The 27,168-nt window shown below is 52.0% G+C and overlaps 1 protein-coding gene across 1 annotated transcript; it reads right to left on the reverse strand.

The window, feature by feature from the left end:
- Window positions 1–200: 200 nt before the first annotated feature.
- On the reverse strand, window positions 201–26,212 carry SOHLH2 (spermatogenesis and oogenesis specific basic helix-loop-helix 2). Its single transcript, XM_053916816.1, has 7 exons — window positions 26,015–26,212; window positions 17,343–17,554; window positions 3,518–3,665; window positions 3,284–3,372; window positions 2,305–2,426; window positions 1,303–1,547; window positions 201–438 (listed from the first exon to the last, which is right to left on the reverse strand). The coding sequence occupies exons 1-7, from the start codon at window positions 26,102–26,104 to the stop codon at window positions 409–411; spliced, it is 936 nt and encodes a 311-aa protein (XP_053772791.1). The 5' UTR covers window positions 26,105–26,212; the 3' UTR covers window positions 201–408.
- Window positions 26,213–27,168: the final 956 nt, after the last annotated feature.

Raw genomic sequence — 27,168 nt, forward strand, 5'->3', positions numbered from 1 at the left:
TGCTGCCAAGGGGGAAAAGCCACGTTAATCAAACCCTGGCCCGTCCTACTCACTATGCCAAAAGCATGTTCCCTGTGTCCTAAAGACAAGATCTGTAAAACTCTGCGCAATGTTCAGACGACTTAAACCTACAGGTTTTAAAATATGTGTTATTTACTGTGATGTTTTTGTAATGTTTTGTAATGTTTAAACATAAAAGTAATGTTTTTCTTACAGCAAGAACTACGGACTGAGTATCAGTCAACAACAGAACAGTAATGTTGCAATCCTTCTTTTATTTTCTCTGGTTTTCCCGTTGCTCTACCGATGGGTATGAGCAACAGTGTTATATTTGTTGGTCCGCATGTCGTATGTTAAAATTCCTTTGTAATTCTCTAGAATAGATTTCTCATAAGCGAGTTGGCAAGGTCACTGTTTTTCCCGTTTCATAGATGTCACCTGGAAATAATAAGAGTAGTTACTGCCCAGGACTGTTTCAGAGAGTCAGGAGCTCACCTGCATCAGGGACATAAAGTATTTGGCACATTCTTTAGTGACTGAGTGCTCAAAGCGTGTTGGCCGTTATTATTATGTGAAAGTACTAGGAACTATTCCCAGGCCTATCGGAAGCGCAGCCCCAGCAGGCCAGCCAGGTTCGGGCCTTCTGCCAGAACAGGACAGTCCCTCCCCCAGGTGAGGACGCCGCCGGGTACGGTGCTGATCCACCCCCAGCAGCGCCCTCCCCCTTCCTCATTCCCAGCCCCCGATCACGTTTCCCATCCCTTCACGGCATCTCAGGCTTCCTGTCTCTGTTCTGACAGCCCTTCCTGCAGGTGTAGGCAGCCCGACCTCTCCCAAGTCAGGCGAGGCCAGAACACAGCGGGGGCTCCACCAGAGTCTGCGCCAGGGAGACACCTGGGATCTGAAATCAGCCGGCTTGGTGGCGAAAGGACAGGCTTCCTCTAGTGTTGACAGCCAGTGGCCCGAGAGACAGGGCCGCCCCACGGGGACGGGGCCTGCTGAGGGCAAGGCTGGGAAAGAGGGTGTGTCATCGTCATCAAGGAAGCAGGGGGGCAGAGGGAGGGGCTCTAGAGGAACCCAGGCTGCATCTGGTCCCTGAGGGTCCCGCCAGCAGAGCCCCGTGCAGACTCACTGGCTGGACATCTAGACAGCCGCCCTGCGGCACTCAGGGTGACAGCCGGGGCTCACTGCGCCCGGCCCCACATCTGAGGCTCCTGACCACAGCATTTGCAGCCGAGCCTACGGGGCCGTCCTGGCTGGAGGGACAGAGGCCGAGGGGACCCAAGAGGGCAGGAGACTCACCAGGCAGGCGGGAGGCACTGTGCACGCCTGGCCCAGCACAGCGCTGCAGTGTGGAGCAGGACCCGTGGAAGCTCTGGGCAGCGGCCCCGAGACGCTCTGATTGGTTGTAGCAGCCACGTCCCAGGAGGGGACGACTGTGGGACAGTACCTGATGGCATGGAAGGAGCTGAGGGATGGTGCTGGGCTGGGAGCTTCACCTTGATGCACCTCACCGACAGCCTGCTCTGGGGTGGAGCTCGACCGACCTTCAAAAACAAGGGATGCACACACCTGTCAGCGCGCACAGCTCTGTCACTGAGCAGCTGCACCTGAAGTGACCTGTCCTCTGCATCCTTTCCCCGCGTCACATGCTGACCCAGTGGCTGCATCTGAATGCTGTGGGCAAAGCAAAGTGGACATTCTAGTGGCCACGTGTAATGCAACACGTACACTATGAATTAGGGTCCCTGCGTCATCAAGAGGCAGATTTTAGGGAAGCATCAGCTGTCTGTGCCTTTGAGAGAGAGAGAGAGAGAGTGTGTTGCTTCCGACAGAATCAAAACTGGGAGCCTCCCTCTGGGGGAAGCAGGGCGGGAGGAGCTCCCTCCGGCCACGACTGACGTTTGGTCGAGTCCCTTCCGGTGAGGTGGATTACATCGTTGTATTTCTATGCTCTGTACAGCACCCGGAAGGCAGGAAAATATTTTAACAGCACAGCTGCTCCCCTCCCTTTGGGTTTGCTCATGTAAACAGAGCTGCCAGTGTGCTCACCACTCATCAGTAAGATGCGCTTTCTGGTCCCGAAGGTCAAGGTCGAGCCCGCTTTTGGAACAGCACTATTTGGGTGCCTGGGGCCCGCTTGCGTACTTCCAGGGACGACCCCAGAATGACTGATGGTGGAATCCCCCAGCCTGGCTCCATCCCCCGGTTACAGCAGGTGGGGGGCAGGGGTGCAGAGGAGCCCAGGGGTGCGTGCAGTCCAGGCATGTTGGAGCCCCCCGGGGTCAGGTAGGCAGAGCTCACCTCTCACAGCGTCATCCGAGGGGCCCCCAGAGGCTGGGGTGGGGTACACATTCAAGCACCTATTAGCCAGGAAACTGATTTCACTCACTGGTGGGTGCGTGCTGGCCAACGCACTGTTTTCCCTTTAAAAGAGGGGAAAAAAATACATTGCACACTTCTCAGGGAAGACTGTAGGAACACGGCTGAGTTCGGTTGATCTGTCACTCCGGTTATGAAAGCACGCACAGAGCCTGAAGGACGGCTGTGTAGGTGTGAGAACATGCTGTGGACCAGGGCCCAGGACGGTTCTTCAGGATGCGAAGGGACGAGGTGCTTTTCCTCTCTCGTCTTCCTCCGCCGCCTGCTCCAATAAACTTAAATAGCAGGTGCTCCTTTGGCACGTCCCAGTGGGGGCACTAGCGGGTTCCGGGGGACTCCCCTCTCAGGAGGGCTGCACTGCTCCACAGCCTGTGACCTCCCATGACAAAGGAACGCTGGAACCCACCGTGTCCCTACACGCATGGCCCCAGTCACAACCACCACCCCCGGGAAAGCCCCCGCGCAGGGTCCTCGGAAGCAGCAAAAGGAGATTGAGACAAAAGGTGACAGAATCGGGGGCCTGAGAATACTATATATATGTTATCACTGTAATGAAATGGTGCACCTCAGCCACGGGATTTCCTTTTCCATCCTCACCCAAGGATACATTCACTGGTCTTAGAGGGAGGGAGGGAGGGAGACAAACATCGACGTGAGAGACAGAGAGACGTCAATGGGTTGCTTCCTGTTTGCGCCCCAACCAGGGATTGAACCCACAGCCGAGGCACACACCCTGTTGGGGATCGAACCCGCCACCTTTTGGTGCACGGGACAACACTCCAACTCTCGGAGCCACTGCCCAGGGCAGTTCCCCGAGCCCCATAAATGCCTGAGTGCTCGTGGCGGGCGGGTGTGGCCCGCCTACACGCACGGGGAAGCCCCCAGGGGGACCTGAGCACACCTTGGCGCCATGGCCGGGCCCGGGAGGGGCAGCTGGAAGGGCGCCTGTTTCTTACAAAACCTCCTGTTGCTCTGGAGCGCCTCCGTAATCTAAAACAGAGAGAGAGGGCGACCTCTGTTCAGGGCATCTCTCATATTCGCAAACACACGCACGCTGCCAACGATAAACACAGACAGAAAACTGTAGCATTGCGCCCTAGTCTGGGGGGCACCTGCCAGGGCTGGGGGTCAATACCTGGCCCAGGACGGCTGGAGGGATTCGGTCCCGGACGCGCTTCACATGCTCCACCGTGGCCTCGAGGACGGAGGCCGCGTCGTTCTTCCTGCCCTTGCCGCCGGGCACCAGGGCACGCAGCTGCTCACAGCTGTGCTTGATGCGCTCCCTGCGGGGGGTGGTGGTGAAGGGGGGAACCATCAGCCCTGCCCCTTCCCCACGCACAGGCCTCCCTCCTGGGTCTGCGTGAGGAGGAGCTGCCCCCTCCCTGCCCAGCCCCCCTGTCGGAGGACAGCCGTGTCCCCCAAAGCCGGCAGCTCCTCAAGCCCCAGGCGCCCACTGGACGGCATGTGCTCACACAGCCCAGGCCCCGACCTGGGGGACACAGGGGTCCCCTTCTCTGCAGTTCCACTTTCTGCGGGGATCCGCTACCTGCACTCACCTGCAGTCCCAAACTACCCAGTGGGAAAGCTTAGAATTAAACAACAGGTGAGCTTTAAATTGGGCGCTGATCTGAACAGCATGGGGAAGTCCACACCGCCGGCTGTGGCCCGGTCTGGATCCCGGGAATCGTGCCTTTGCCACTCGCGTCCTCACCGGGTGCGCCGCCTGCCCATCAGTGAGTTAGGGGTGGTCTCCCGTCACTTACGAGAGAGAGCCCACGTGTACATAACTTTTATGGTAGTACATCGTTATAATTGTCCTGTTTCCTTAGTAGTTGTTGCTGTTGATCTCTTACTGTGCCTACTTTCTAAATCAGTTTATCACAGGTGTGTACACAGAGAGAGAAAACGGTAGATACAGGGTTTGGCCCTATTTGTGGTTTCAGGCATCCCCTGGGGGGGTCTTGGAATGTCTCCCCCTGAAGGGGGACCACCGTACACATCCACGCATGGACCCCTGCAAACCACTCTCCCCCCCAAAGAGGGAATCTCCCGAAAGTCCTTTGCCCATTCCCACCGGAGGCCTAGAGACAGAGAGAGGTCGGAAAAGCCACGTCACTGTGACGTGGGCCCCTTCCAACAGCAGGTCCGTGAGCCTTTTGTGAGCACGGGCTTTGCATGGCGCTGGGCTCTGAGCGCAAGGAAAATCAGAGGCGTGGGTGTGCAGAGACCGATAAACCACACGCAGAGGAGAACGGCCAGGCTGGAATCAGAACAAACCTAACCTAAGCGTCTCATCGTTCCGAAGGGAAATGCATGGGAAATAAAAGTCTAAATTCACCTCAGTCTTCGATACCTTCCTTCATTTTTCCAAAGGTTCGTTTCACAAACATGAGGAAGCACCTGTTCTGTGCTGAATAACACCTTGACGGCTGGGACCGCCAGCAAGTTACTCATCTCTCTGAACCTCAGAATGGCTAAGAAACGCGATAAAAAAAATCTAGTTTGATATACAGCCAGTGAGCAACTAAACTGTTCTAGACCAGTGGTCCTTTAAATGGGCTTCGAGGAGTTCTGAGGGTCCTGTGGGGGTGTCTCAGGGCCTGTTCTGGAAAGAAAGGGGCGGAAACGTCAACAATTTGACGATGTATTATGAAGGGCTTTGAAACTGTCACACATTTTAACACAGTGCTTTCATGTACAAGGATCTAAAACACAGAACAAGCTTCTTGCTATCCGTGACAGTAGTATGTCAGTAAACTACGAAAACCCATCTAAACAGGCAAAGCCAGTGGCTGTTTAAGTTCGCTACAGTATAGTAGCTCAGCAGAACACTATCTGGCAGCGGAAATATGTTGTGAAGCTCACTGGGGAAAAGGGGGTGTTCTCACAGGATACAAGTACAAGATACAAGGCAGCATTTAAAGTGCGACCACAGCCATTATACAAGGAAAAAAGAGAAAGCAAAGGAAAATCATCAAGTAGCACTTATTTCTGGGTGACTGGGCTATGGAACAATGTTATTTCTTCCTTTTATTTTCCATGTTTCCAAATATTTTTGCTGGGCACATGCTACTTTTACGATGAAAAATCATATTAAAGTTTTTCCCATTTATTAGGGAAATGTTCAAACATATAGAAAGATTAAAACAATTTAAAATTCTTAATGCTTAAAAGTTGAGAGGATTAAGAATCTGTATAGGGCGCGCTGACGTGATCAGCACCAGGGTTTACAAGGAACACTTCCTGTCCTCGTGAGTCACCTGTACGTCACCCACCGTCCCTACGCCCACCCACTGTATCACACTGACGCATTCCTAAGTAATTGTAGACTTCAGCTACGAAACCCTGAAACGTAGAGGTAGAGTTCTCCGTACTCTGATATTAGGTGAGAGTCACATAAAACACGCAGGTCCTCAGGGTGCCGTTCTGGAAGTTCTGAGGGATGCACAAAACCAGGCGTCACAGGCCCTAACCGACAGTCAGTTCGCACAGACCCGTGCGCCTCGGGGACAGCAGTGGCCAGCAGGCCCTACGTCCCTATCACTCGGTCAGGGCAGCGGAGGTGAGGGCGAAGGCCTTTGGAAGAGACTAACCCATCCTTCATCAAGTTCAAAACCCCGCCATGTTCCCACGAAGCTCCAGCAGACAATGGAGGCCATTTGGCAGAACTTGCTCACCTTCTTCCCGCTTTCTGACCCCCATCGAGACTCGTCTTTATCCACACCTAGTTTTAGTCCCCCCCCCACCGCATTTTCCATAGAAAAGCTTTCTGCCACCTGGCTGCGTCGCCTCTGACTCCCCAGGGGTGCGAACTCCGTCACCGCCCCACTCTCACCAGTGGTAGGGATTCGAGTTATTTTACATCCCTCCCACTGGGAGGGGGGTCTCTCGACCCCTCCCCTAGACCCGGGTGGGCTCTGTGACCTCTCAGACCAACAGCAAAGGCAGAAGTGGCACCGGTCCACTTTCCGGTCCCGGGCCTCGAGGGGCTGGCAGCTTCCTCTTGGTGCCTCCCGGAGCACTTGCTCTGGGAGCCCTGGGCCACTGGAGAAGCTTCCGTGGACGGACCCTCCCGACCAGGCCACCCTCCAGCTGATGCTACTAGTGACCCCAGTTAACGTCAGGTAGGCAGGAGAACCGCTGGCTGAGCCCTGTTCATGCTGTTAACCCATAAAACCACATACCAAGCCAATAAATTCTGCTTTCATTTTTCCACGTAGCCACAGATAACCAGAACACGAGTATCTTGTACAAGACTTCTGTCTCTCTCTCAGCTGTGTCCTTTCGGAATGTAAACATGAACCTATTCACATGTGGCCCAGCCGTCTGAAAGCCTCCATTTTACCTGAAGTCCCCTTTGATACACCGCCCACCTCTCATCTTCTCTTTCCTCTACGCCCCCACCTCTCTCCTCTGTCTCCCTGCGAAGCTGTGTCTTCCCCGACTGTGCCGACAAAGTCAGTTTTGCCAAGATCCGTGATGTTTAGGTTTCACCAAATACAGTGAGTTCTCAGTTCTCACCTGACTCGACTCTGCGTCCTGCAATCCCCCTGAACGCTCACTGCGTTAGGGCACGCTCTTCTCCACGGTCTCCACACCGCTCTCCCGCTTCTGTTATCTTCCCGGTGACCCTCCTCCCCGATCTCTTCTCAGCTGCCTGGGGCCCAACGATTGCGATTTCCTCCCAGGCTGCCATCCCTGCTCGTCTTGTTCAGAATCACAGCCACCCCACATCCCCACTTCAGACAGGTGCTGTACCCCAAGAGTGCTAAGCCTGCATTTCTAGCCTAGTCCTTTCTCTAGAATGCCAGGGCCAACTCTTTACTGGGCGGCTAGCTCCACTGACCCCCACAGGTGTTCAAACTCAACAAAAGTGAAAATCACCTCCCACGCAGACTGCCCTTCCACTGCGCCACCTACTTGGAAGTTACACTTGACCCCACCTCCTCTTCAGCCCTGCTCACTTTGATTCTACCTACTCAATGTATCTAAAATGGGCTTATCCTCGCTGTCCCATGTCCAGCACTAGAGTGCACGGTCTCACCACGTGTAATCACAGATGTTTCTGGCCACCAGACTCAGCTCACCCTCTAGCGTGGAAGTGGAGAGCTCGTCCTAAGGTACACATGTCACCGTGTCTCTCCTCTGCCAACGTCCTTCAGTGCCTCCCAGGTAACTGCAAATTCCTCAACAGGACACACGCAGCCCTTACCTGCTCCCTCTCATCTCCCTCGTCTCCACATGTGCCCCTTAGCCCACCCATGAAAATGCATGCCGTGTCCAGAACTCACTGGCCTTTCTCCCACCGCCATCCTCTCTGCCCACCCCACAGGAGTCCCTCCCTGATGACCGAACCAAGTCAATGGTAACTTCTGGTTTAAAGCTCCATGTAGCTCTCATCTTGTCAAGAAAACCCTCTTCGCCCCTCATTCTGTCTGAGGCAACTTTGCTAGGTGCCTACTGTGCGCCCACCTCCACCGTGATGGGTATAGAAGCCTAGTTTTCTACTGAATCGCTGCTTCTTTGGAAGTCTGCCTGAGCACCACGTGAAGGGGAGGACTCATTTCCTATCTCGGTATTCCAGTCATATTCTGGCACACAGGAGGTACTCCTAGCTGTTTGTTGGACGCCTGAATGAATGAATGAATGACTGGCATGCATCTAGTTGCCAGATTTACTAGTTTCCTATAGGCTTCTCACACTATTACAGAAGATCATAAAATTCATGAAAGCATTTCTTCCTACAAGCGAATAATGCTGGAAAAAAAAAAGGCTGTATCAAAATTCACCTTCTCAGCTTCTCCTTGCTTGAATGAAGAAGAGAAATCCTTTTGCTTCTTTCAAAATCAGACAGCGGAGCCTTTAATTCAAGTCCAATGTCATTTCTTAGAGACTCAGAACTAGAAACAAGGGAAAATCGTAGGAGGCATTGAAGTCAGGCGATGTCAAACGACAAGCACCAACACTCATCACCGGGGGCTTCTCCAGGCCTCTCGCCTCACACACAGGTGCAGCAGACAGCAAGGCGCTTTGCCTTACGTATTTGGTGCAGAATACGCATCTCAAAAGACGTTATTATTGAGATCGTAAATTCTAAAATATACTGATACACAGCGACAAACAGGATTAAAAGAATAATCTGACCTCACTGATTGCAACCGTCCCCAACTACAGAGCTGTATCTCAAGGTGCAGCGGAGGGAAGACGGGTGGGAGGGCCAAGGTGGCCGCTCCAAACTGACCGGCGAGGGCAGCTCCCCTCCATGTAAAAACCGGCCCGTTAATGGACGTTTCCTAGCTCTACCATTTTTCTAGAACTTCTCTAGGCATTTTGATGAGCTGATTGGATTTTTTAAAGCCTCTCCTAAGAAACTGAAAAACTAATTATCATCTCCTTTATCCCAGGGGACATAACTTGATGGGAAAGTTTGCTTGTGGTTTCAGAGGTAGGGTTCTGAAGACACACACAGATTCCAGATGAGGGAAGCCCACAGAGCAGCTGCAAGTCACTCCAGAACATCGCAACGCCTTCCAAACCTCCCCAACCGCACATCCCAGATGAGGTTTGAGACAGGAAGTCTCTTTGAGGTTAAAATGTCCGATAAGACCGAGAGAGCTATCGACATCTCTGTATTACTTAAGTGAGAGCATCTTGGGTTTAACCGCAGTTATTGGCTGCCAAGTCCCTCGCTTATTCAAAATAGAAAATGGCCTCACTCCACAAACAGCGGATGGTCCCATTCCACAAATTCCGGAAGTGCCTGGCTCAGAACGCCTGCCATCACCACCCCTGTCGTCTGCGACCTTCGCTCTGTTTAAAAGCTCCCTGGCCGTCAGCTTCAAGAGAAGGAACGAAATTCACAAAAACTGAAGTGTTAGGAGCTTACTATACTGCTAGCATCAGAAGGGTCTGACCTCCCTGCACAACGCAGGTTGGATGCCGGTTCTAACACCTCTCGCTCAGGTAGAGAACCAGAGACAGAGGTGTTTTTAAGGGTCATTTTCAGTAATTGGGGGTACAGATTAAAGAGTTCAAGGACACATCCGGGAGAAGCTGAGTGGTAGGGGGGTAACCCCTGAGGCTGCTCTTGTCTGTTTAGTTATTGGGGTTTATGTACAATGTTTGTTTGAAGAAAAGATTCTACTGTCCAGAAACAGCTGGAACACCGCTGGTGTTATTTCATTTTGATAGGTGTGAGTCCAGGCTCTCCTTTCCCATGCCAAGCGAGGGGGACTTCGGACCTTACAACTGCCCCGCTTCCCTGTGGTCACTACAACAGCCCCAAGGTGGCTTCTCACATTCAGTTGGACACTCTGGAGTGTGGCCCACAGTCCACACTTGGGATCTGAAACGCGGGAGAAGTAAAATCCCTCTTCCACAAAGTAGCCTCTTCTCTTGTTCTCTTCACCCCTGGCCTTGAGCTAGCGCCCACCGTCGATAAGTTCCCCGTACGATTTTTAGTGATATGCATACAGTGAAAACTGCTATTTTGAGAAAATGAAAAAAAAACACAAACCAAGCAGATGGGTCGGCGGAGAAGCATCCCCGGGGTTCAGAGCTGGGCTCTCGCAGGGGCGGCCTGGACTCTTCCTCCGCCGAATTCTCACTCTTCACTGAAATTGTAAAGGGGGAGCACTGTGATGCAAAGAGCACTGCAGCTGTCGATGCTGATCTCTCTCTCTCTCTCACTCACACTCACACACACACACACACACACCCCCTCATCAATGGCAGATGTCGCTTTTTCCCCAGTAGATTTTATAAAGCAGTATTTTTTTTATCCTCAACCAAGGACAGGCTTATGGATTTTTTTTTTTAAGAGAGCAAGTGGAAGGGGGAGAGAGAGAAACACTGATGTGAGGAAGAAACACCGACCGGTCGCCTCCCACCCGCACCCCACCGGGGTCAAACCTGCAAGTGTTTGGTCTGTGAGTAAATTGCTGCAACCCACTGAGCCACCCGGCCAGGGCGCAAAGCAGTGGTTGGTTGGTTTGTTTAAATAAGCAGAAAGCAATTTATGGACGTCAGTGATGAACCATGACACCAGCCAGGTTAGAAAGCAAAAATTAAAGTACGGCATACTATTTACCCCAAGGCCTCCTCTTTCAACCAGATTCTAGAAACTCAGAGACAGGTTTGCTCACAGCACATTCCGCTGGGTTCGCTTATTAAGTTCTTATTTATGGACAGGTGGCGGAGGTAGCAGCTATGTGTGAGTCTGCAGGGAGCGGCTGGATGGTCCGACTCGGGCATCTGAGGGTTTCACTGCGTTTGGGGTGTGTGTGTGGTTTTGGTTGCTTTTGTTTCGCTTTGCTTCTGCAGCTGCTCGTCCTCAGAGCCGAGGTGAGCCGCCTGGAAGCAGGCGTGGCTATGACCCATCGGAAGGGCGCTAGACAGGTGGTGACCAGCAGCTGCGTGGGTTCTACTGAGAATCGCGTCAGCAGAGCGGCAGAAAGAGCTGTGGTCGCCATGGAAGCCGTTCCAGGAAGACCTGGGAGCCACGGAAATGTCACCGAACAGACTCCCTGGCCGTCCCTGGTGCGAATGAAGGACAGTGAAAAAGAAGGGGTGAACCAGTCCTGGATCAGCTGAGGATGAGCTCACAGGGGACCCTCTGCGCGGGCCTTTCGGGCCCATTTGAAGAAAAATATCGTCTTAATTTTAAAAGATTTCTCAGCTAGTGTCCTGGGCCTAGAAAAACCACCAACACTCATCGACCAACAATGATTCCAGTAGAATTTAATTTCAGAAAGTGGGGTCTGTCCGTTTATAAGCCCGATTCAAGCATTTAACTAGCCTGAGTGGTTAGGTGCCGGGGATACGCTGTGTTAATACAACGGAAGTGAGGAGTTTAAAAGTGTGAGGTCTCGCTAAAGCACCAACATTGTCTGAAACACACCCACTCCGTTAACTTATGGGCGTAAAATAGTTTACACGCGAGTGTTCTGATGCGGTTTCGGGTGGTGGCCCTGGCTTCCAACGAGGCCACAGCCCGACTAATTCCATTTTAACGACTCAGAGGTGACGGCAGTGGCTGGGCTGTCAGCAGTAACCCCTGGCCGCGGCGGTGCTGAGCCACACGCCCAGTCCCGGGAGGTGTGAGTCTGGGCTTCACAGGGAGACAGCGTCCCCTTCACTGTACTGACACGTGTTTCCTTCAGGCGGTGGCCGACCGGGATCGCGTGTTCTTCACAGTACACGGCACCAGCTAATCTTTAGCAAACACAGGGCGTACGTGGAAAAGCACCTCTAAAAGCCACAAATGTAATTTTTGTAGTAGTCTAAGGAGACATTTTCAAACCTTTGGAAATGTGTTTTTCACTCACCAGTACTTGAGAAATACGTTCTCCAGTGTTTTCCCACAATGCTAAGTTTCTCCGTTGTCAGTGGCTCAGTTATAGTAATATCAGCTCCGTGCCCTGAAATACAGTCTAAGCATATTTGAATTAAATATTGACCCATGGTTTCTATTTGGAAAAAAAACAAAAACAAATAATAGATCCAGTAGGCACATACCTTTAAAATTTTCAGGGATTATAAAAACAAACAGAAAATGTGTATTTTTCTTCTGGCCAAATCTGAGAGGAAAAACAAATGGTAAAGTGAGGCAAAATCATCTTTCGGAAAATTGGGATTCAAAAGTGTAGCTGATTAGGAATTGGACTAGAATAATTTTCTTTCTTTCCTTAGCATTTAAAGTGGTGGCATGAACATGGAAATTTACTAAAAATAGCATCTCACATCAGTGAGGGAAAAGACGGGCTGATTTTTTAACAACTTAGGAGGCAAGGGAACGTTTTTCTGTCTCACACAATTGCACACGGCCGATTCTGAAGTGTGTGGCCAGGGCGCAGAGCACAAGTACGGGTTGTTGGGGAAGCACAAGGGAAAGAGGTACTTTGCTGAAACTGATGTGTACTCCACTCACGCTTTACTTATAAGAGGTGCTCAAGGTCTCTGTTTCAGCTCCGCGGGCCCGCAGACCCGCATTCTGAGCCTTGTGTCAAAGCCCTGGCCCCTCTCAGCAGGAGCTCACGCTGTTAATAAGAGTCGTCTTTTCATGGTTTGTATCTATGGCAACCACCGCTGGGGAAAGGGTGAGAGGGTGACTTCACAGGCATAAACCTTTAATTTCAGAATAATTTTACATTTACAGAAAAAAAAATATAGTGGAATTCCCTTCGATCCCAAACCCAATTTCCTGTATTATTTCTCACAATTAATGAACCAATATTGACACGTTATTAAGTTCATACTTTATTCGAATGTCCTTAGTTTTTATTTATTAGACTTTTCCCTATTCCAGGATTCTATAAATTTAGTCACCATTCTCCTTAGTCTCCTCTAGGTTGTGACAGTTTTGCTGACTTTTTCTTTTTCTTTTTAATGATCTTGACAGTTCGAGAAAGCTGCTCAGGTCCGGGGAGAGTGTGAGATGGGCCACTTTTATTCTCTTTAACAACAAAAAAAAAGGAGCCTAAATCTTATCCACATTCTTGACCTAACCACCAGTTTACAAGAAATTTGAGGAAAAGAGGAACATTTTAGAGAACGCCATCAGGGTGAAGTGGGCCAAAGCCAGAACGTGGGCAAGTCTATGAGAAAATTGAGCCTTTTAAAAACATACATAAATAAAGAGCAAGGCAAAAAGAAAAGAAAAAAAAAACGAAGAAGAAAAAGTTGAATCCTGATCTGCACAAACTCACAGTTTAAAAAATCGTAAGATAAACGGGAGAAATTTCGAGCGGTGTTTGACAATATTAGGGAATTGTCCGTAATTTTCAGGTGTGATATTGGTATCGTGGATGTTTTTAAGACTCCTTAGCTCAGGTATTTATTAAAGTATCTACAGATGAAAGGAAATGTCTTAGGTTTGTTTTAAAATAACCCACCAGTGAGCAGGATGGGGTGGGGGGAAGGGCGTGTCGGAAAGGGGAGAGGAAACCTGTTACAGCCACATTATGGGGGCGTGGGATCTCATTACACTGTTCTTTCCATCTTCCTAAGATTCCCGAGATGAAACTTAAACTGTGGCATTGTTATTAACTACATTTGGGCAGTCAGAACGTTGGAATAACTGATAATTTGATGAAAACATTCGCTACAAGAAAATGATTTCCTGAGAACAATATCACTGTGCACCCGACTTTAAAGAGAATGGCTAGAACTGCCTCGGAAAAACCGCCCTCAAACACGGAAAACATCATTTATTAGCACGTGGTTAGAACTAGTTGTTATTTATGCCTTAAAACAAGACCTGAAGAACCCCAGCTGCATAATCGTATGCACGCATTTGAAGGTAAACAGACGTTACTCTACAGCCTAAGCTACATTGTAACTAACTGCCATATCTGGCCACACAGACAGTGTTGAGAGGCTGCCCCACGCCAGACTCCGGGCTGGGCTCTGGGGGACACTGTGAACAGACAGACAGACAGACATGGTCCCTGCTCTGGCATTAATGGTTTCTTGGGGACGATAGACACTGAACGAATACTGCAGATCAGTAAGCGAGGGGCCACGTGTGTGCCCAGTGGTGGGAAGGCCAGCCACAGGCTCCGGGGGAGCGCACACCTGGGCACCAGCCTGCTCTGCGGCCTCAGGGGGACGTCCCGGCAGAAGTGCCAGCGGCCGGGGAGGTGGGAAACAGATGAGCCGCAAGTACATTCTGGGAGAAGGGAACCGCAGGTGCACAGGCCCCGGAGGTGGAGAACAGGTGAGTCTGAGACGGTGAAAGAAGTCCAAGAGGCTCCAGCACAGAGCACATGCTGGGGGAGGGGGCAGCGCGGACCTGAGACCAGAGAGGTAGGCAGGGCTGGAGGCTGCTCGCAGCAGGCCTGCCAGGCCGCAGTGCAGAGTGGGCCACGGGAAACTCTTCAGCTCGGGAGTCACCTGATTACTGTATCTGCATGTCAGAGAGACCTCGCTGCCCGTGGGGGACAGGCTGGCGGAGGGCGGCGTGGGGAGGACTCGAGAGGCCACATCACAGGTGCCCAGACAGGAGCTGACCGAAGACCAAAGCAGACGCACCCAGGAACTCTCTTTAAACAACACATAATTCATAATATTTACCAAGTTAACTACGTCAAATAAACAGGTCTAAAATTCACCCACTTCAGGCCTATTCAAACCTGATTCTAGTCTATGAATTCTGAGCTTGGGCCGGAAGAGAAGAAAGGAAGGAGTGTGTGGTGTCTCTGAGGGAAAGAGAGGCGCTCAGAGAGGCACCCCCCTCGGACAGGCCCGTGTGGGCAGGGCTGGGATTGGACCAGCAGGTGGACACAGCAGGTGGTCAGAATCCCACAGGAGTAACGGGCGCAGTAGGCACGGTGGCAGGATGGGGATGCAGTGATGAGGATGATGCTTGCCACAGTGCAAGCATTTCAAATATGTTTTTTAAATGTAGATGTTTCTATTTTTTTAAGATTTTGTTTATTTATTTTTAGAGAGGGGAAGGGAGGGAGAAAGACAGGGTGAGAAACATCAGTTCGAGGTTGCCTCTCACGTGGCCCCTACTGGGGACCTGGCCTGAAACCCAGGCATGTGCCCTGACTGGGAATTGAACCGGCAACCCTTTGGTTCGAAGGTCGGCGCTCAACCCACTAAGCGACACCAGCCAGGGCTCAAATATATATTTTAAGCAACAAAAAGTGCGGGGTATAATGAAGGTATGCGTAACAGGATGAGGAAAGGGAGGTGGAGGGAAAATGGACTCAACAAGTAAGACCATTGAGAGAAACATATCAGATTAGTCCAACTTTTGAAATAAAATGTGCTTTTCAGCTTCAAAAAAAAAAAGTAAATTATCATAAGTTAAAATACACTAGAATTACGAAAATTTTAAAAACAGATATTTTGCTTTTTGAAATGATGTTGCATCTATTTTTTCAAAATTTTATAAATTGATTTTACTGATATTAAAAAATAGGCTAGATTTGGATGTGTAGATTTACATGCCCCGATGCCCTTCCAATTCCAAGCTTTACATCGGACAGAATCGAATTCCTAGATTTCTGCCACTAGCACAGAATCGATTACCAGCCCAAACGCTGCCCCTGGCCCGGCGGGGGACGCACCCCTGGCAACGGTACAGAACTCCACCAATCAATAGAGTTCCCAGAATCCAGCGCTCTGGTCCTGGGCTCAGCTGCTCATTCACATTCTCTACAAATCAATAGTGTTTCTGGTTTCCAGGATCACCAAACAAATTGGGTAAAGGTCCTTTTTCTACTGAATGAACGTCCTTAAACATCCCAAGTCATAGTGCTGCTTCTTCCAAACACCGAAACCTGAGCGCCTGTTCAGAGATCTTATGAGCGGCCTCTCATTGGGCGTCTCTTGGGTTTTAAAGACATGTCATTTAGCTCTGCTCACATTTCACAGAACGCGCTGTTTAAATGTTCCTCCTACGTCACAGCCACACATGGCACCGGATACTGCTGTCCCGGGCCCAGCTCTGTGCCTGTCCCCAGGACCCTCTGGAACAGAAGCAGCTGACACTGCAGCGGTCCCACCCCGTCTCGCCCCCCTTCCCAGGTCTGGCCCCTCCCGGGCAGGTAGAGAACAAAAAGATCGTGTAAAGTCTTCCAAGCTCCGTTGGGCGCTCTGCTCTCCCAAGAAGCTCCGAGCTCTACCATCCAATCAGAGGGTCAAAGGGTTCACACAAAGTCCCCACGAAGCTGGAAAGAACTGCTGAACTTCCTTCCCTCCTTCGGAGCCACCAGAACTCCGAGAAACAACGCCAGTGTTAGCTCTGGGACGGGTCCTCCTTGAGTACAGCTACCGGGGAGGCCTCACTCCATGGCCCAAGGCAGCCAGGCTGACCTGGGAGGGCCTACTGGGTACATAACAAATAATGCTCTTTGCTAATTACCGACTTCATTAAGACAACCATTTCCAGTTAGAAAATCGAGAGTTTTACTATAGATTTGCGGACACTGAGTTCATCCGCCACCGAAGGGCACCTTCAATGAGACCGAAACAGAGCGAAGCTCTGAGAGCTCGCTGGGTTCGCAGTGACGCCCGCTGCCCCAGTGCCGCTCGCCGGGCTCCTCCCAGACCACGTGTGCGTGCAGTTCACACCTCGGCCAGCACACGTGAATCTCCAGGCACGAACGAAGGGGCTTCCATGCAGAAGACAACGAATTGCAGACGCTTAGAAAGCACAAGGAGGAAAAAATGAACGTCCTAGTCTAGGCTGTGTGAAACCCGGCCGTGTGGCCTCGGGGAAGTCACCTCCACTTCAGTCTCCTAACCTGTCACGTGGGAGGGAGGGAGGCCTGCCCTACCTCCCTCACAAAGCTGTTACGAATGTTTTTTAAATGCTATGTAAAAGAGATGTTGTGTCAGCCCCCAGCCAGGGGAACTCTGTCTATAGGAGGTTTTTAAAGGTATGTAATAAAACAAGGGAGGTCCTAACTCACACGAGCAGCCTCCAGGTCTCCCCAGCCAGAGGGGCGCCTGCAGAAGCAGAGCCCGCACGGTGCTGTCAGATGTGAGAGCAACGGCAGGTGCTGTGCGTCCAGACTCGAGGCCCCCCCGAGAGCCCAGGGCTCTCCCACAGCAGCACGCCCTTGAAGAGACACACCTGCCGCCCAGCCAACGGGCCGCCAGTGCCCACCTGCTCCCATACCTGCCCAAACGAGGAGCAAACTCTGGAAAGACCAGCATTTCAGGGACCCGGTTAGCAGAAAAGAGACCCACGGGGAGGAAGCGCGGCATTCTACATCAAATGCACGTCTATGAACAACAACCTCTTACACTCTCGCCCGCACCTACTACTTTTTAAGTGAAAATAATCATTTTTTCTAATACGTCAGAGTGGTGATAAAAACATCAAGGAGATTGCCCACAAAGCTGCCCTTCACCTGAGATATTAAGGTAGAAATAGCGTCCTCTTTCAAGGGCGTTTATAGAGACAGGCTTTACTCAAAGCCATCTTCCAGGTGCACGGAGCTCACCTGAGGGACCTGGCCGCCTCCTGCTCCCCAGCTGCCGGCGACGTCATCCTCAGGAACACCAGGTGGAACTCCCGCTGGGCCAGGAGCTCCGCTGCCGCCTGCATGTCACCCACGGTCACGGTGACTTCTGCTAGACTTGAAAAGAACCTCTGCACCGTGTCAGCCAGGGGCTGAGCAGCGACATTCCCAACAAGCAAGACGTCTATTTTTGCCTGAAAGAGAAGGAAAAAAAAGCAGAGCATCCCGGGATGGCCACGTGGGCGCAGGGGGAGCAAGCGCTCCACATGCGAATGGGGGACACCAGGTCCACGCAGTTTCTGGGTTTTGTCCCAGAAGAAGAGAGCCGTGGCTGCCACTGTGTCAGGGGTAAGCTGGGAGAGTCCCAGGGATACAGGTGCGCAGAGCCCGCCGTGCCCAGGTATGCTGCGTGCACCTACCTACCTCCTCGCCAGGTGAGCACCCGAGGGCCCCGTTCAGCTCAGTTTAGGCTGGCTTTCCACCGGAAGTATCTCTAGAATTGTATCACCTCTCATTTCTTCTCTCCTCCACGGTTTTTCTACTTTTGTTTTAGGGGCAACTTGATCCTATCTGCTTTCTAACTTTCAAGTTTTCCTGTGGATTTTATTCTCTTTATTTATTCCCATTAAGGACTATGCATTGCATTTGGTTGCTCTCTCTCCCTGGGCCTTTTAATTTGGAATACTCCTCCCTCTGCCCCTCCCCCCCACCACCACCGTATTTACGTGTTTAAACACGCCCCGCCACGGGGTCCGGTGGACGGAGACGCCGCCGTGCACACGTTCACCGTCCTGAGTGATCTCAGCCACCCGCCCCACCCGGTTTAAAACGGTAAAAATTCAAACTCCTTTGGATGGCCTTTCGCACGGTGTCCCCAGTCTTGCCCCCTTCTACTTCCCTCAGATACCCTTTGTTCTGAGACGGCACCGTCACATGAGCTTTGAAATTTGGGGTTTTGACAGCAGGGAAGAGCATCAGGGCCCCGGTGAGTGGAAGAGCCTCCTCCAGGGCTTCCTTTCCGTTGGGAAAGCGTGCTCATTGCCGGCGCACCCGAGGAGCCACGCAGCACTGGGAGCCACGTGGATGCTTTCAGTGAGGACTTTTCGAGTCTCCGTGGGGCAGGGGGCTTCCCCTGTACCGACACGTCCCGTGGGAACCAAACACTAAGCCCTGAGAATGGTCACTACACGTGGTCACGGAGGCAGCGATGCTAATTGTTTTGACTTAACCTGGTTAACAGAAGCACCCTGTCTGGAGCACACGGAGTGACCACGAGTGGTCCTTCCAAACTGAGACCCTTTGAGAACGAAGGGGGTGCTGTTAACCATCACACTAAGATCACAGGTATCAACTGGGGCGTCCTGGGCTATGCCACCCTGTTAGAAAGGTTTGTTTTCTTTCCCTCAAAGAGACCCCGCCACGTGGGCTCTGCTTAAATGTGGCAGCAATCTATGTGTTCTCCCCATGGACATTCCCGGGGGCCCCTCTCGGTGCTTGGAACGCCAGCTGAACACCCACACAAGGCCCCTGCCAGTACACGGTGTACGTTCTAGAAGGTTCTGCTTCCGCTGCCGAGTGAGCATGGCGTTCAACCCTCAGAACCCATGAGGAAGAGCGTATGAGCCTCAGCTCCGCCAAAGCTGTTACTGCGGCTCCTGTTTATCGCCCTGATGCTGGGGGCAGAGACAGAGGCATTCAAGGCATGCAGACCAGGGTCTGTCACCTGAGCTCAGCCACGTCCTAGTGGCTCTAAGGTCCTTGCCGGAGCCTCCTCTGGGGACTATAACACATCACAAGCCCTCTGCATTACTCGAGCCACGGGGCTGGGGAACGTGGGCCTGCCGGGGAGCAAAGGTGCATCTTGAATAAGAGACGTCAGCAGCCAACTGGAGCCCATTCCTGGCTTGTCCTGGTGCTCAGAGCAAGGTGCACGCCTGGGAGCCTCCGTCCTGATTTCCCCAGAACCTGCCAGCAGCAGGAGCCGAGGGCAGAACCGGGGACCTCGGGGTGTGGAGAAATCTGGACTTGGGAAAGGCATCCAGAAACAAGAGGAGAAGAACACTGCCCCCCAGCAGCCCCCTGCACGGGCATCAGGAGTTGGCAGCGCCTCACCCCAGAGCAGAGGGAACAGAACTGAAGCAGCTTCAGGAAGAAGAGCTCACACACTCTCCTGCCCACGGGGTCCCTCAAAGTCGGTGCCCCAGCACACCTGGGACGCCTTCACACCTGGGCGAAGGGACCAGCGAGAACTTAGCCTGGCCCCCTGTCCCAAGGTGGCCCAAATTAGCTGACTCAATTCCAATCCACATAAAGCAGACTGCTGGTTCGGGTAAAGGGGTCTTGTGGACGGTGCCATGTAACACAGCGGGTGAGAGGGGTCCACTGATGAGACTAACAAAGGGAAAACGAGTAAAACCTTCCGCGACGTGCTGCTCTGGAAAGCCGCCTTTTAGGACAGGTGAGGTCTGCACCTGTGAGCACAACTGGACCCGATGCTAGGCTTCCCGCGGCAGAAAACGCTTTTCTGTTGAAATGGCAGCTTTTAAAAACAAATACGTAATAGCAATATGCATTCATTGGGAACTACTGCAAAATTCAAAAATACTGACGAGAAAATAGAAACTGGCTGTAATTCCCGCCGCTCAGGAATAACCCCGGCCGGCACCTTGGTTTAGGCGGTTTCTCATGCGACACCATGTCACCAATGCCCTGCGTCCACTCCCTGGGATTTCAGAAAACGCTGGGTCTCCATTGGCAATCTGCCCCTGGGCTAAGCCCTTAATTAGTGACAGCAGGTGCTGACCTGCTTCCAGCCAATCACTCCCACATTCTAGTGAGTTGTTATTTACGTCACTCTTATCAACGGGCCCAGCAGGAGCAGCTGGAGGGGCTGACGCTCCCCCGGGGCCACGGTGGGCCTCCCTGTGGCCCCAGGAGTCCGGGGGCTTACTCGGCTCTGGACGGAGACAGCCGAGGAGCGAGCTGCTCTTCAAATAGGGACAAAAGGCTCCTTTGGGGCTCCCAGCTGTTTTAAGAGCAGGAGACCACAATTATTTATCTCCTTCTGGATAAGCTGCCACGTGATTCCGAGTTCCATTCTGGGCAGCTTTGCCTAATCCTGCACCACACAACACTGTTTTCCCTTTGAGTTTAAACAGGTGCCTCCGTTTTGAAATAATTAAGAAAACCCATTAAACTGGTCCGCTTCCAAAAGGTGCTAATTCCGTTCAGAAAGCTTGTTCCTAGGGCGTGGGGGGGCTGAGGCACGTGGAACATTCTAAGAGGTAGCAAAGCCTCCCACCGCCCCAGAGCCCTCCCTCCCTGAGACGTGAGAAACGAGAAGGCGGGCAGGGTGCGCCTGGCTGCCTGGGGTGCGTGACGTTTCCGTCACTCTTCCCACTGGGCTAATAACTGCCTTTCGCGTTTATATAAACCAGCCTCACACGTGACCTGGGGCTTCTGCTGCAGGGACGAGAAACAAGCTGCTTTCCAAGAGGCCCGAGGGCCTCTGGGCCTCACGGCAGGCGCTTTCCACACACACCCGCCCTGGCGTTGCGCACCTGGGGCGAAGGCACAAAGGTGCTTCGGGGCCATGCTGGGAAGCGGGCTGAATGCGGGCACCCCCCACTTGGACAAGAAGGCTCGAAAATACGCTTTCTTACGTCACATGCACGGTCCTAAACTCGAGCTAAAGACTGGCATTCACTTTTTGTCCGGCCACCAGCCCCAAACGCCTAACTTTTGCTCCTAGTTGGCTGACTGCCAATGGCCACCTGCCTGCGGGATTGTTCCCTGTGGCAGGTGCCGGGCTAGAGGGCGTTTCCCCTGAAACCCTCCATTTACCCCCGCCCTGTGGTCTCTTCCTCGGCAGGATTCAGCCCAGTCCCCCCGCCCAACCCCTCGAGGCGGATGGGGGCCTGGCAGCCTCGGGAGCCCTGTCCCCCTCTGCCTGGGGCACCTGCCCAGGGCTCGCTGGCGCTCGGACCCCGGGCCCATCCCTGGAACGAGAGACGCCCAGGCCCGTGGTCGTTATAAGCGCAGCTGCCTCCCCTTCCTGCTCCTCCGCCTTTGCCTCTTACCTGCCTGGAGACCGGGCCTGGCTCCTGGTCGCTAATTGAGGCGGCCATACCTGCTGCCCACGTGCCCAGTGCCGGGCAGCCTCCCCGCAGGAGGAGCTCGGGCCGCCGCTGACCACGCTGATGGCTCGGGGCGTGCACCTGGGGCCGCGTGCGCCCGCGGCCCTTAAAGTGACTGAGGCCCTGGCCTGGGCGCAGGAAGTTCTGTGGGGTGGGATGGGAGGGCATCACGGGGCAGGGGCAGAGGCGGGGCTGCCCTGGGGGCCCTGAGGATCCCTAGGGGTCCCGACCCTGTGGACTGGCCGGGTCCCTGGGAGACAGATTACACGGGCCTTAGAACTGCCGCTGCCCCACCCAGGCTGCTCCAGACACTGTTAGGAGTCTCTGGTCTTTTCCACTTTAAAGAGTAGGAATCAGCAAACGGACGACTTCTGTCTCCTAGGCAGGGAAGGCGGGTGCTGTTCTGGTGCCTTCTTTCCAAACCCCTAAGAGGTTAAAATTTGTAGAAGCATTTCATTCCATCCTGTGATTCTACAAACGTACCCAAAATGTCCCCATTTTCTCAAGTGAGCCAGTGAGCCAGGAAGAGGTCCCCTGGAGGCTGCTGCTCTGCAACCCCTGGACTCGGCCTTCACTGGACATTTTGCTGAAGTCCATGGGGTGCCAGGCCCTGCAGCGGGACCCTCCTCACTTAGAGCTTCAGGGCTGTTCCGACTGCTCCCCTGCTGGAATCGGGTCGGCGCAGGGAGAGCGGCTCATGTGCTAGTGTCCGTCCCTCTGGGTTGCTTCCGGGGGGTGGGGGTCCGACCTTTTGGTGTCTCTGGGCTACACTGGAAGAAGAGTTGTCTTGGGCCACCCAGTAAATACACAAACACTAATGAAAACTGATGAGCGCAAAAAAAAAAAGTTTCAAGTAAATTGACGATTTTGCATTGGGCGGCCTCACAGAGCCATTCTGGGCCACAGGTTGGACCCCCCTGGAGGACTCTCGGTCTCACTTGAACCACCCACACCTCTCATCTCAGGGCAAAACCCCTATTTCCTGGGCAGGTGGCTCTGTGTTCTGGGGGCTGATGTCCACCCTGAGAGCACGCAAAATCACTCTGGTGGCAATGTATGGCTCCGATGGGAAGAAATGGCACAGGTAACTTTCTGATGAGGTCACCTGCATTATTTTTGGAAGTAAATATGCACGTTCTAACAGATACGGATTTGGGTGATTCATGGCTTTTTCAGTTCATCGGGGACGGAGAGTAGCCGCCTAGTCGTGCGGCGGTGTGTCTGCTGATCAACACAGCACAGAGGCCAAGTCGCAACCAGGCCCCGGGTGGAGAGGGAAAGGAGGCCACCGTGAGCGTTCCCCGGGTACCCAGGTTTGCTTTGCTTCAGGGCAGGTCTGGTGCTCACAGTGACCAAGACGTTGTTACCAGACACAGGCTCCTGCCTTTAAACTTGACTGGAAGTAGCCACGCCTGTGTTGCAGGAAGCAAAAAAAAGAAGAAGAAGAAAGCTCCTCTGTAGCCAGGCTTCATCAAGAATCAAGTGTCTTAGTAGTTTCCCATCTTTGTCACCTTCACCTTGAACATTCTTGCATCGTCATGTGTGTTATTAGAGACAAGCAGGCAGGTGGATTTCCTTCTGGGGTCCCAAGAGTAAAAATATGCTACTTACCCTCTTGTCGGAAACCTGAATGCTATGAATTATTAAATATGACAAGAACCATTCTGCACAGAGAAGTATACTTAAAAACTTGCAATCAAAATTAACAATTCGAATCGTCTCTTAGAAAAGAGTTCCTGGATCATCTAAAGTTATAATGCTGTTCATTATTTTCCCAACAAGTTAAAAAAGAATTGTGTATTCTTCACACTCTTCATATACCCTTAAGAATTCTATAACATAATACATGGTCTGTTCAAACGAATTCTTAACAAGAACCCGTGCTCAAAATGTTTGGAAATTTTCCACGCAGGTGTTTTAAAGAACTTTAGGTCTATGCTGTGTCTGCATTGTTGCTTACCTGGCTTGTTCTCAGAGTTACCGAAATTTAGAATTCGATGGGACCCTAGGGGTGGCCTGACTACCCACCCCCTTCAAGACGCTGAGGCTCAGAGGGTGTTCTCACATGGGCTCTAACCACAGACGCGGAAACGACTAACGCACTCCAGTCACTCTTACACTTAACGGTGGACTAAACTCAGTATTTAAATACACACACTTTAAAACATCACGTTTGCACTATGTTTGGAATATTAAATCCAAAAGTCTACCATAACTTGACTAACTGTTAAGTTGTAGTATAGAATTATAAACAAGGGCATTTTCTTGCTCTGGCTCGTGTGGCTCAGTGGATTGAGTGCCGGCCTGTGAATCGAAAGGTCACTGGTTCAATTCCCAGTCAGGGCACAGGCCTGGGCTGTGGGCCAGATCCCCAGTAGGAGGCTCATGAGAGGCAACCACATATTGATGTTTCTCTCCCTCTCTTTCTCCCTCCCTTCCCCTCTCTCTAAAAATAAACAAATAAAATCTTAAAAAGAAAGAAGAAAACACCCTGTATGGCACTACAAGGACGGTTACGTGTTATCAGACGTGTTCCGAACCCACAGAAGGCACTGCACCGAGGGACCCTAAGGTCGACGGAGGCCTCTGGGTGGCCTCCTGTGTCCAAGTAGGTTCGTTCTGGTGAGTGCGGTTGATTATGGGGAGGCTGTGCCTGAGTGGGGTAGAGGTGTTACCGTATGTCGCCTAGGATAACGCGTACCCACCTTTTAGTGCTGCCCACGCACAATGCACATCCTCATTTTCCCTCAAGAATTTGGGCAAAAAGTGCACATTATACATGGCAAAATATGGTATTAATTTTTAAGAGAACCTTGGAGAGAAAAATAAGAATACTTCTGGATTTTGTGAAATCTGCTATTAGTCATCAAATACCCTAAACTACTAAAAGCAAAATAAATACTTGCGATTATTCACTTACAAAATTGTTGTACATATTAAAAGTTCTTTAAAAATTAAGAAATTGTAATAACTTTAAGCTTCATTCTAGATTTTATTTTACTGATTCCAAAATGAACTGATTATTTTAAAAATGATTTTATACTCTCTCAACCCGTCACAACTTTTTGAAAGACACTCAGTGTTCTTGTTCTTCCCAAGGAGCTGCTTTTGCTTTATTTGATTATATACAATCGACGATCACACACTAGAAAACTTTGGCCCGGAATGACATTCTAAATCTGCACCTAAACTGAAGACCCCACTAGAAATTACCCCCCCGCAAAAAAAAATCACACACCAAAGATCACTTCTTCTACTGCTACGGAAGAGCTGTTCTGTTGAGTTTTTGACACAAGCCAGTTCCCAGCATTCCAAGCAGGGCCATGTTGGTTCTTGCGTGAATGTGCTTGGAAAGGGTCACTTTCTAACACTGGATGGAAACAACAGAGTAAGAATAAGAAACTTCAGGCTACCCCCTACATATCCCAAATCAGATACGCTTGGGGCCTGAAAAGGCTTTTCCCTTTACCAAAAGCAGAAAGGAGCCTCCTGAGCCCCTCTTGTGCATTTAAAACGGGGTAACTGCTTCACTAAAGAGCCCACGAACACTACAAGCCAACAATCACCCTATTTCACGCTCACAGGAGACACGGCCCATCCACCCCACCTGGGCTGGGCGGGCCCTGCTTTTCAGCACCGCATGCCCCCATGTGGCCAACGTTTTTACTAGATTTGTGTGTTAAATTCTCGGGTGGGAAACGGTGCCTGCACCCTGGCCGCTCTGGTCTTCCGGGAGGACACGCAGCTGATGGTGCCTGGGGCAGACTCTCACTGACTTCCCAGACTGACCGCCCGCGGCCGGAAATCTCCGCGCTTCGTTTATGTCACACTCGTGAACGTCCAATATTCCTTCCCTCACCTTCTCACGACGTGGCCAATCGATTTCTTTAATGCCTGGTTATCGGGTTCTAACATGTCCATTTGTGACTTAAAATACCAAAGTTTTTAAGAATGGCTCCCTGGCCGGTGCGGCTTGGTTGGTTGGGCACCATCCATAAACCAAAAATTCACAGGTTCGATCCCCAGTCAGGGCACTCACAGGAGGCAACTGATAGATGTTTCTGCCCTACATCCATGTTTCTCTCTCTCTCTCTCTCTCTCTCTCTCTCTCTCTCTGTGTCTGTCTGTCTGTCTCTCTCTCAAATCAATAAACATACCCTCGGGTGAAGATTAAAAAAAAATCCCTGAAGCCCCTGCTTGCTGGAGGGGTACGAAGGACCACAATTTCTGCTATACTTTTAAGAAGGTCCCAGAACAATCACAACTCACCTAACAGCACAGCCTACGCGGTGAAAACCGACCGCACAGCCCGGGCCTTTGGCCCTCACTCCTTCCAACGGATTAAGGTTAATTTCACCACAGACTTGTTTTCCTGAAATTTGACGTCTCCTTTATCAAGGGAAGGAAGGAAGGGGACTCACACGGCGCTTCCTGTGTCAGGCAGGACGCTATTTATTTGCTTTATGTAAATACCTCTCCCGGTCTTGTTGATGACCTTGCCAGCGAACTTGACCTTACCTCCACTTCACCGGTGAGGACATCAAGCCTCAGAGAAGTGACCTCATTCCTTTCATGTCCCACAGACTGAATCTGAAGGCAGACGGTCATTCCAAAAGCCACGAGTGCAGGGAGAGCAGCCCCCACTCGCGGTTGCTCGCCCTGCTTTCCCGCGACACCCCACGTCCTCCAGGATCCTCCCCCTGATCGGCCCTGCGAGCTCTGTCCTACCTGGACCGGAAGTTTCCTGGGCAACATCCTGCTGAACGTTCCACAGAACTTCCTCCTCTCCTGGCCTCTGAGACGCCACTCTTTCCCCCGCCTGCCCTCCCCCTTTGTCAACGGTTTTCCTTCTCGGTTATCGTCACTGAATCGCCTGCTTGGCTGCCGCCTTCAGTGTGAGTACTGCCCAGGGTTCCACACTCAGTCCTACTTCTGAGTGGTCTCTTGCACCTTCAGGACTCCCGGTGATGTCGATGGCTCCGTGATCTCTGTGGTCTGCAAGCACTTCTGCTTGTTTCCCGATCGCTGACACACGTAAAACTGAACTGACAATTCCCCAACCCCCCCCACCCCACGAGCCCTGGTTTCTGTCGGCCTGTTCGCTGTGATCCAACCAGTCACTCAGGTTGGAACCATCCTCCAATCGCCTGCCGGTCGCGCCCCAGCCACCCAGTATCCACGGAATCCTCGGTCCTCGGTGTCCCTTTAATCTGTTCCCTCTGCTTCACCTCCGAGGCCACCGGCCAGGCTAACAACTTCCCTCTCCTCACCTGGACCTGACGTCGGCTTCCTAGTGGTTTTCCTGCCTGGAGCCTCGCCCAGCCCTGGGGAATCCTTTCTCTACCGTGGGCCGGGGGAGGCTTTCCGACTCTAAACATTTCAATAGCTCTCCATCCCCTCAGAACATGTTCACTGCCCCTAACAGGGATGCAAAGTTCTCTACTTCTTTACTCTGGAGTCCCTGCCTCTATTCGCAGCCTCCTCGCCCATCACCTCTCTCGTTTATTCCAGATTCCCTGAACCAACTGCAGACTTGGGGGATCTTGAGATAGACCAATCAGGGGACTTCATCGTTATGGGAACATTTGAAACTGTGTGTTTCCCGTGATGTGGAGCCTCCAGTCAGCATGTGTACACCGGAGCGCTGGCTCCCAACTTCGGTGTGCGCACGG

This window comes from Desmodus rotundus, chromosome 13, assembly GCF_022682495.2.
Source record: "Desmodus rotundus isolate HL8 chromosome 13, HLdesRot8A.1, whole genome shotgun sequence".
Taxonomy (NCBI): domain Eukaryota; kingdom Metazoa; phylum Chordata; class Mammalia; order Chiroptera; family Phyllostomidae; genus Desmodus; species Desmodus rotundus.